The 10,000-nt window shown below is 44.8% G+C and overlaps 1 protein-coding gene across 1 annotated transcript in view; it reads right to left on the bottom strand.

Moving 5' to 3' along the window:
- Positions 1 to 10,000, bottom strand: part of carmil3 (capping protein regulator and myosin 1 linker 3) — a 253,752-nt gene that overhangs the window by 43,884 nt on the left and 199,868 nt on the right. Inside the window, exon 25 of the mRNA XM_061890406.1 lies at positions 3,180 to 3,299. Coding sequence (XP_061746390.1) covers positions 3,180 to 3,299 — 120 coding nt within the window. The remainder of the gene's footprint in view (positions 1 to 3,179; positions 3,300 to 10,000) is intronic.

Raw genomic sequence — 10,000 nt, forward strand, 5'->3', positions numbered from 1 at the left:
GTTTGGAAACAATTAAGGTGTGTAAATACACATTTCTGCATAAATAAACATATTTTACAAAGCATATACATTATATTTCGGGGCGGTAGAGTGGCCGTGCCAGCAGTTTGAGGGTTCCAGGTTCGATCCCCGCTTCCGCCATCCTAGCCACTGCCGTTGTGTCCTTGGGCAAGACACTTTACCCACCTGCTCCCAGTGCCACCCACACTGCTTTAAATATAACTTAGATATTGGGTTTCACTATGTAAAAGGGCTTTGAGTCACTAGAGAAAAGTGCTATATAAATATAACTCACATCACTATTTCCAAAATTATTTGGCCTTCCATACAAATGATGGCAATCAGGTGTCCTAATTATTCGGCCCGGTGTATCAAATCAAGCACTTAGGCATGGAGACAGTTTCTACAAACATTTGTGACAGAACGGGCCGCTTTCAGTGATTTCCAGCGTGGAACTGTCATAGTGAATTATATTTATATAGCGCTTTTTCGCAAGTGACTCAAAGCGCTTTACATAGTGACACCCAATATCTAAGTTACATTTAAAGCAGTGTGGGTGGCACTGGGAGCAGGTGGGTCAAGTGTCTTGCCCAAGGACACAACGGCAGTAACTAGGATGGCACAAGCGGGAATCGAACCTGCAACCCTCAAGTTGCTGGCACGGCCACTCTACCAGCCGAGCTATGCCACCTGTGCAAACAAATCCAGTCGTGAAATGTCCTCGCTTTTAAAAATTCCAAAGTCAACTGTGGGCTTTGTTATAAGAAAAGTGAAGAGTTTTGGGAACAACAGCAACTCAGCCACCAAGTGGTAGGCCACGTAAACTGACAGAGAGGGGTCAGCGGATCACTTTCTGCACGGTCAGTTGCTACAGAGCTCCAAACTTCATGTAAACTTTCCAATTTAGCCCACGTACAGTACGCAGAGAGCTTCGTGGAATGAGTTTCCATGGCCGCGCAGCTGAGTCTAAGCCATACATCACAAAGTCCAATGCAAAGCGTGGGATTCCGTCGGGCAATCTGAATAACAGTAAGAAAAGTGTCCAATTTCTTTGGTGTCACTAACAAAACGACCTCCGCCGTCTCCAAGATTCCACCGCAACTGGAAAATGTAATAAATACACATTTGGCTTTTCTGGGTGTTGTTGATAAATGGCTTTCGCTTTGCATTGTAGAGTTTTAACTTGCACTTGAAGATGTAGCGACCGACCGTAGTTACTGACAGGGGTTTTCCGAAGCCTTCCTGAGCCCACGTGGTGATATCCATGACACACTGATGTCGCTTTTTGATGCGGTATCGCCTGAGGTATGGCATTGCCGCATACGTGCAGTGATTTCTCTAGATTCTCTGAACATTTTGATGATATTACGTAACATAGATGGTGAAATCCCTAAATTCCTCGCAATAGCTGGTTGAGAAATGTTGTTTTTGAACAATTTTCTCTCGCGTTTGTTGACAAAGTGGGGATCCTCGCCCCGTCCCTTGTTTGTGAACGACTCGAGCATTTTATGGAAGCTTCTTTTTTTTTTTTTTTTACACCCAATCACGGCACCCACCTGTTCAGAATTAACCCGTTCACCTGTGGGATGTTCCAAATAAGTGTTTTGACGTGCATCCCTCAACTTTCTCAGTCTTTTTTGCCACTCGTGCCAGCTTTTTTGAAACAGGTCGCAGGCACCCAAGTCCAAATGAGCTAATATTTGCAAAAAATAACCACATTTACCAGTTTGAAGGTTATATATCTTGTCTTTGCAGTCTTTTCAATTGAATATAAGTTGGAAAGGATTTGCAAATTTGTTTTTATTTACCATTTACACCATTTTTGTACATAAAAAAAGCAAACTTTCTTCCTGTATGCATTCTTAATGTACATTTCGGACTGCACTGTGCCAGGTGTGAAATTTGGTGGAGGAGGAATTATGGCGTGGGGTTGTTTTTCAGGATTTGGTCTTGGCCGCCTTAGGAACTTTGAATGCTCCAGGATACCAAAACATTTTGGACAATTCCACGCTCCCAACCTTGTGCTAACAGTTTGGAGCGGAGGGCCCCCTTTCCTCTTCCAACATGACTGGTCCAAAAGACACGGATGACAGAGTCTGGCATGGATGAACTTGACTGGCTTGCACAGAGTCCTGACCTGAAGCCAATAGAACACCTCTAGAGCAGTGGAGACGCCTTCTCTGGAGTGATGAATCACACTTTTTCCACCCGGCAATCTGATGGACCAGTCTGGGTTTCGAAGTTGCCAGGAGAACGCTACATTTCGGACCGCATCGTGCCGAGTGTAAAATTTGGTGGAGGAGGAATTATGGTGTGGGGTTGTTTTCCCAGGAGTTGGGCTTGGCCCCTTAGTTCCAGTGAAAGGAACTTTGAATGCTCTAGGATGCCACCTGTGCAACAAATCCAGTTGTGAAATTTCCTAAATATTCCCAAGTCAACAGTCGGCTTTATTAAAAGAAAACGGAAAAGTTTGGGAACAACAGCAACTCAGCCACCAAGTGGTAGGACACAAGAACTGACCCACACCGGAGGAATTATGGTGTGGGGTTGTTTTTCAGGAGTTCTTCCAGTGAAAGGAACTTTGAATGATCCAGGATACCAAAACATTTTTTGACAATTTTTGCTCCCAAACTTGTGGGAAAAATTTGGTGTGGGCCCCTTTCCTCTTCCAACATGACTGTACAAAGCAAAGACCATAAATAAACGGATTACAGAGTCTGGTGTGGATGAACTTGACTGGCCTGCACAGAGTCCTGACATGAACCCGATAAAACACCTTTGGAATGAATTAGAACGGCAGACTGAGAGCCAGGCCTTCTCACTAATGCGCTTTTGGAAGAATGGTCAAACATTCCTATAAACACACTCGGCAACCTTGTGGACAGCCTTCCCAGAAGAGTTGTAATGGCTGTAAAAGGTCATATTGAACCCTATTGGTTAGGAATGAGATGGCACTTCAAGTTCATATGCGAGTCAAGGCCGGTGGCCAAATACTTTAAATCTGGAACAATAGTTCTTCCTAGAATTTAGCGGCTGCGCCTTATAGTCCGGAAAATACAGTGTTTATTTTTTGAAAGGGTCTACAACGGAAAAGCCACATTTATTGATAACATCGATTAATCCCCACGCCTAAGAAGAGAAGTACAAAAACAACAATTGAATAAAATTGTGAAACTCACAGCTCGGGAATTCCTGGCTTCCTTCAGGATCTGTTTGGCGGTCTGGACTTCCTCGGCGTCCTCGGAGCCCTTCAGCACGCCGATCTGCTGCTGCACCCGCACGCACAACCGCTCCATCACCTCCACAGGCGGAAACATTTTTTTGTTACTTTTCGAGCCTCCTCTCCCGCACCTCGAGCCGGTCCACGGGAAGACGCACCTGCTCGGCGGTGCTGGTGACCAGGCCCTGGTGCAGCCGGAGAGCCTGCTTCTGGGAGAACCGCTGGGTCTGGTTGTTCCGGAGCAGGGCGCGCTGGATCTGCAACCGAATCACACGGTGGTTTGACGGAGCTCGGCGTGAACAGGAGAAAAGTCCATTGGCGTGCAACTACTGCTATAAAAGCCGAAGATGCAAAACAACCAAAGAAACTAAAAGTTTAGTCTGAGAAGACTAAAAAAGAAAAAAGGAGGCTCCCCGGATTAAAAGGACAGTCGAGGATCAACATTTGCCCCGGCTTTAAATCACTGGCGTGGGCTCAAAGACTAGGAGTTTTTGGTTCTGTTCTTGCTAAACTAGTAAGTGACTTTCGATGCTCAAATCAAAATGCTAATATATTAGAAGAAGGAGAAGGATAAGAAGAAGAAGGAGAAGAAAGAAAAGAAGAACAACAAGAAGGCCCATGCGCAACAACTGCTATCAAGGCCGAAACTGCAAAACAACCAAAGAAACAAAAAGTTTAATCTGAGGAGACTGGAAAAAAGAAAAAGGGAGGCTACCCGGATTAAGGACAGTCAAGGATCAACATTGGCCTGGCTTTCACTCGCTGGCGTGAGCTTGAAGTCGAGGAATTTTTGGCTCTGCTAAAATAGTAAGGGACTTTCGATGCTAAATCAAAAAGCTATTAAATATATATATATAGAGAGAGAGAGAGAGAGAGAGAGAGAGAGACAAGAAGAAGAAAACCTACGTGCAACTACTGCTATTAAAGCCGAAGATGCAAAACAACCAAAGAAACGAAAAGTTTAGTCTGAGGAGACAAAACAAGAAAAAGGGAGGCTACCCGGATTAGGGACAGTCAAGGATCAACATTGCCCCGGCTTTCCTTCACTGGCGTGGGCTCGAAAACTAGGAATTTTTGGTTTTGTTCTTACTAAACTAGTAAGTGACTTTTGATGCTCAAATCAAAATGCTAATGCAGAGAAGAAAGAAAAGGGGAAGGAGAAGAAGGAGAATGAAAAGAAGGAGAATAAAAAGGCCTACGTGCAACTACTGCTATCAAAGCCGAAGAGGCAAGACAACCAAAGAAACGAAAAGTTTAGTCTGAGGAGACAAAACAAGAAAAAGGGAGGCTACCCGGATTAAGGACAGTCAAGGATCAACATTGCCCCGGCTTTCATTCACTGGCGTGGGCTTGAAGACGAGGAATTTTTGGTTCTGTTCTTACTAAACTAGTAAGTGACTTTCGATGCTCAACTCAAAATGCTAATGCTATTAAATTCGAAGGAGAAGAAGAAGGAGAAGAAGGAGAAGGAGAAGAAGAAGAAGAAGGATAAGAAGAAGAAGGAGAAGAAAGAGAAGAAGAACAAGAAGAAGAACTATGTGCAACAACTGCTATCAAGGCCGAAACTGCAAAACAACCAAAGAAACGAAAAGTTTGATCCGAGGAGACTGAAAAAAAAAAAAAGGGAGGCTACCCGAATAAAAAAGACAGTCAAGGATCAACATTGGCCCAGCTTTCCCTCGCTGGGGTGAGCTCAAATACAAGGAATTTTTGGCTCTGCTAAACTAGTAAGTGACTTTCGATGCTAAAATCCAAATGCTATTTTATATATATATAGAGAGAGAGAGAGAGAGAGAGAGAGAGAGAGAGAGACAGAAGAAGAAGAAGAAGAAGAAGAAGACCTACGTGCAATTACTGCTATCAAATACGAAGATGCAAAACAACCAAAGAAACAAAAAGTTTAGTCTGAGGAGACAAAACAAGAAAAAGGGAGGCTACCCGGATTAAGGACAGTCAAGGATCAACATTGGCCTGGCTTTCACTCACTGGCGTGAGCTCGAAGTCGAGGAATTTTTGGCTCTGCTAAACTAGTAAGGGACTTTCGATGCTAAAATCAAAATGCTAATGCTAATATATAGAAGAAGACAAAGGCGGCGGCCTACGTGTAACTAATGCTATAAGAGCCAAAGTTGCAAAACAACCAAAGAAATGAAAAGTTTAGTCTGAGGAGATCAAAAAAAGGAAAAAGAGGGAGGCTATCCAGAATAAAAGGACAGTCAAGGATCAACATTGGCACGGCATTCACTCGCTGGCGTGAAGTTGAAAACGAAGACTTTTTGGCTCTGCTAGACTAGTAAGTGACTTTCGATGCTAAAATCAAAATGCTAAGAAGAAAAAGAAGAAGAAGACGAAGAACAAGAAGAAGGCCTATGTGCAACTACTGCTATCAAAGTCAAAGGTGCAAAACAATCAAAGAAACAAAAAGTTTAGTCGGAGAAGACAAAAAAAAGAAAAAGGGAGGCTACCCGGATAAAAAGGACAGTCAAGGATCAACATTGGCCTGACTTTCACTCGCTGGCGTGAGCTCGAAGACAAGGAATTTTTGGCTCTGCTAAACTAGTGACTTTCGATTCTAAAATCAAAATGCTATTAAATATATATATATAGAGAGAGATAAAAGGAGAAGAAGAAGAAGTAGAAACAGAAGACAAAGAAGAAGGCCTACGTGCAACTACTGCTATCAAGGCCAAAGCTGCAAAACAACCAAAGAAATGAAAAGTTTAAACTGAGGAGACAAAAAAAAAGAAAAAGGGAGGCTACCCGGATACATTTAGCCATTTACGGGTCTAAACTGGATGGCAAAACTGACCAACTGGTCAAATGATATCCTTCTACCATCCAGGGGAGAGGCATGATTTATGAGTTGGAATTCACTTTCACCAGCTCTGAGGTGAGAAAGCCGCTCACCAGCTCACAACGTCCGTAACAAGCTTGTTAGCGCCCTGCGTCAGCACTTATAATAACAATATCACGAACACTCGGGTAATAGTCAAGTCTTGACATGTCTCACCTTGGTCAGAGCTTGGTCCGTCCTCTCGGGGGCGCCGCGGTACGCCTGGGTGACGTCGCTGAGGGGGAGGGGCATGTACTGCAGAGTAAAGTTGCTAACGAGTAGAAGAGAGCACAAGTATTTATTTTTAGCACACTTACGCGTTGTTCGTAACATGTAAAGTACAGCCATCCATCCATTTCCTACCGCTTGTCCCATCCACAAGTTTTTTGGCTGAATTTCTGACCACTCCTCTTGACAAAATTGGCGCAGTCCAGCTAAAATGTGGTTTTCCTGACGCTGACTTGTTTCTTCAGCATTGTCCAGATGTTTAAGTCAGGACTTTGGGACGGCCAAAAGCTTACTTCGAGCCTATTCCTTGACCACTTCGGACATGTGGAAAAGGAATGGCTAGAATGAAGGTTTTTAGAACGGCCTTCCCACAGTCCTGACTTAAACGAGTGGTTTCACCTGACCACAGAACTTTCCTCTAGAAGGTCTTATCTTAGTTTATGTGATCAGCAGCCTTAAGGTGTCGCTTCCGGAGCAAGGGCTTCAGAAGCTTCCTTCTCAGTCCATGGCGATGCAAGACACACCTGACTGTGAACACTGACACCTGCGTTCTAGCAGCTTCTATTTCTTTTAGGTGGTCCTCGGGTTGACTCTTGATCATCCTGACCAATTTTTTGTCAGCAGCAGGTGGTAGCTTGCGTTTTCTTCCTGATCTTGGCAATGACAAAACTGTGCCATGACTGTGGACACTGACACCTTCGTTCCAGCAGCTTCTAATTCATTGCAGACCTGCTTTTAGGTGGTTCTCGGGTTGACTCTTGATCATCCTGACCAATTTTCTCTCAGCAGCAGGCGGTAGCTTGCGTTTTCTTTCTGTTTGTGGCAATGACAAAACTGTGCCACGATTGTGGACACTGACACCTTCGTTCCAGCAGCTTCCAATTCATTGCAGACCTGCTTTTAGGTGGTCCTCGGTTGACTTTTGATCATCCTGATCATGGCAATGACAAAACCGTGCCATGCACTTTATCCTTAGGAACGATTTGCCCGCACGGTTGCTCTTGGGACCTTGAGTTGCTTCGAAAAGTGACATTATGAGAAGAAACTGACTCAGTTTGGACTGTAGCCCCTTTAGAGAAGACCCGATTCCCATCGGAATCAGACTCTCTCAATTTAAAACTACTACTTGGGGTAGTCCAAGGATGCGGTAAACATTATTGACAGTACGCGGTTTGAGGTGAGCTGCCTTCAGGGACTATTCTACACTTCGAGCCAATCTATCCCAAGGAACTTTTTCTACAGAGCTTCGGAGAGAAAACTTGTGTTTCAATGAGTTCCCGGCGAGCAGACTTGTAAAACCCCACTGTGTAGGATGGGAAGTGACAAAAAGGCGTCGGTTTGTTTGATGTATTGATTTAGTCTTGACCAGAGATCTACAAAGCGGAGAGGAAGCATTCCCCGCCCCGCCTCCAGACCCCTTTTTCTTTAAACTGTTTTGAAACCAGAGGCGACGGCTGTTTACGACCCCCCTTCCTTTAAAAACAGCGGTTGCCATGTAATCGGGGGAAAGTCCGAATAAAAGAGGAGGCGTGCCACCTTTCGTCAGAGCGTGGTGGAAGACTGTACAAAGAGTACAGCCCAGACGTTTCTCCTCATTGAGCTAAATGGAATTCTGTCTCTGTTGAATTCCTTGCTTCTTGTCTTGTTTAATAGAAGTCAACAGTGTTTGAGCCTGACAATCTCGCTGTGAAAATGAACCACAAATCTAATTATCCTAAAGACTCGCTTTGATGTGGAAAAGCACTGACACACACACTCGCGCGCGCAGATATTTAACAAATCAAAATAACCGCCACCCCCGAGAGCGACAGGCGGCGGGAAAAACGGAGGGATGAAAGAGTCACATCACAGGAGTGATGCAAGCTGGTGAAAGAGTAAATATAAACACGGTGTGACTCATCCGGTCTGGATCACAAATGTGTTCGTGTGGTGCGTTTGTTTGTTTGTCTTACTGCTCCAACGCTCTCGCTACGTCCTGCAGGCCCGCCGCCGTGGTGTTGTTGCGGTCCCACGTCACGCTCCTGAGAGGGATCCGGCGGTTGAAGGGGAAGAGAGAAACAGAGTGTCACAGGAAAAAGTTGCGTAGTCAGTGGGCATCGCATGATTCGAGTCGATACGCTAGCCTTTAAATAGACCCCCCCCCCCCCCCTTTTAGGCCAGTTGATCTGCCGTCTCTTTTCTGCTCTGCCCCCCCTCTCCTGCATGGATAAGTTATTCGGTGACCGCAGATGACCCGAAAGCTGTTCAAAGTTGGGGACGTCTCTGGGCTGCTGACTTGTCTCCGCTCAAGATGGTCCACTGCTTACCTCACTATGGACTGGACTCTCACTATTATGTTAGATCCACTATGGACTGGACTCTCACTATTATGTTAGATCCACCAGGGACTGGACTTCCACCATAATGTTAGATCCACTATGGACTCCCACTATTATGTTAGATCCACTGTGGACTGGACTCTCACTATTATGTTAGATCCACTATGGACTGGACTCTCACTATTATGTTAGATCCACTATGGACTGGATTCTCACACTATTATGTTAGATCCACTATGGACTGGACTCTCACTATTATGTTAAATCCACTACGGACTGGACTCTCACTATTATGTTAGATCCACTATAGACTGGACTCTCACTATTATGTTAGATCCACTATGGACTGGACTCTCACACTATGTTAGATCTACTATGGACTGGACTCTCTCACTATTATGTTAGATCCACTATGGACTGGACCCTCACTATTATGTTAGATCCACTATGGACTGGACTCTCACACTATTATGTTAGATCCACTATGGACTGGACTCTCACACTATTATGTTGGATCCACCAGGGACTGGACTCTCACTGTTATGTTAGATCCAATATGGACTGGACTCTCACTATTATGTTAGATCCACTATGGACTGGACTCTCACACTATTATGTTAGATCCACTATGGACTGGACTCTCACAATATTATGTTAGACCCACTCGACGTCCATTGCATTTGGTCTCTCCTAGAGGGGGTGGGGGGTCATCCACATCTGCGGTCCTCTCCAAGGTTTCTTAGTCATTCCCATTGACATCCCACTGGGTTGTGAGTTTTTCCTTGCCCTTATGTGGCCTCTGAACTGAGGATGTCGTTGTGGCTTGTGCAGCCCTTTGAGACACTTGCGATTTAGGGCTATAAAAATAAACATTGATTGATTGATATATTGTGATTTGGAAAAAGATTGTCATAAACGTTAATTCATTTTTTTTTAAATAATACAAAAGAAACCAGATTTTTATGTAAATTTAGTATTTAAGTTGTGGAGGGGGCGTGACCTGTGGGCCTGCCGTGGAACGGGGGTGTGCCAAGACCGGCCTCGAAGACAGCAACAGGTGAGTAGATGGCCCAGGTGGGCCCTGTTATCGGAGCACCTTTTGCCTTTATTAGCAGCAGCCGAGATGAGACACGCGGTTGGAGTTGGTGTGGGAGCCAGAGAAAGACATTTTGGTGGAAAGCAAAAGCCTCTCCACATCTCTGAATCCGGGCTCTTGTGGCAGTGTGTGGTGGTCCCAAGAACCCACTTGAGTTTCAATATATATTTTATTGCAATATTTTCAGAGTGCGTTTGTTCTATTTCCACACCCTGAGCCGTCCTGTTGGAACACCCAACCGTGCCCAAGACCCAACCTTTCGGGCTTTTTGATTGTCCCAATTACTCTCTGTAAAGCACCAGTTC

Source organism: Nerophis ophidion, linkage group LG28, assembly GCF_033978795.1.
Source record: "Nerophis ophidion isolate RoL-2023_Sa linkage group LG28, RoL_Noph_v1.0, whole genome shotgun sequence".
Classification (NCBI taxonomy): Eukaryota; Metazoa; Chordata; class Actinopteri; order Syngnathiformes; family Syngnathidae; genus Nerophis; species Nerophis ophidion.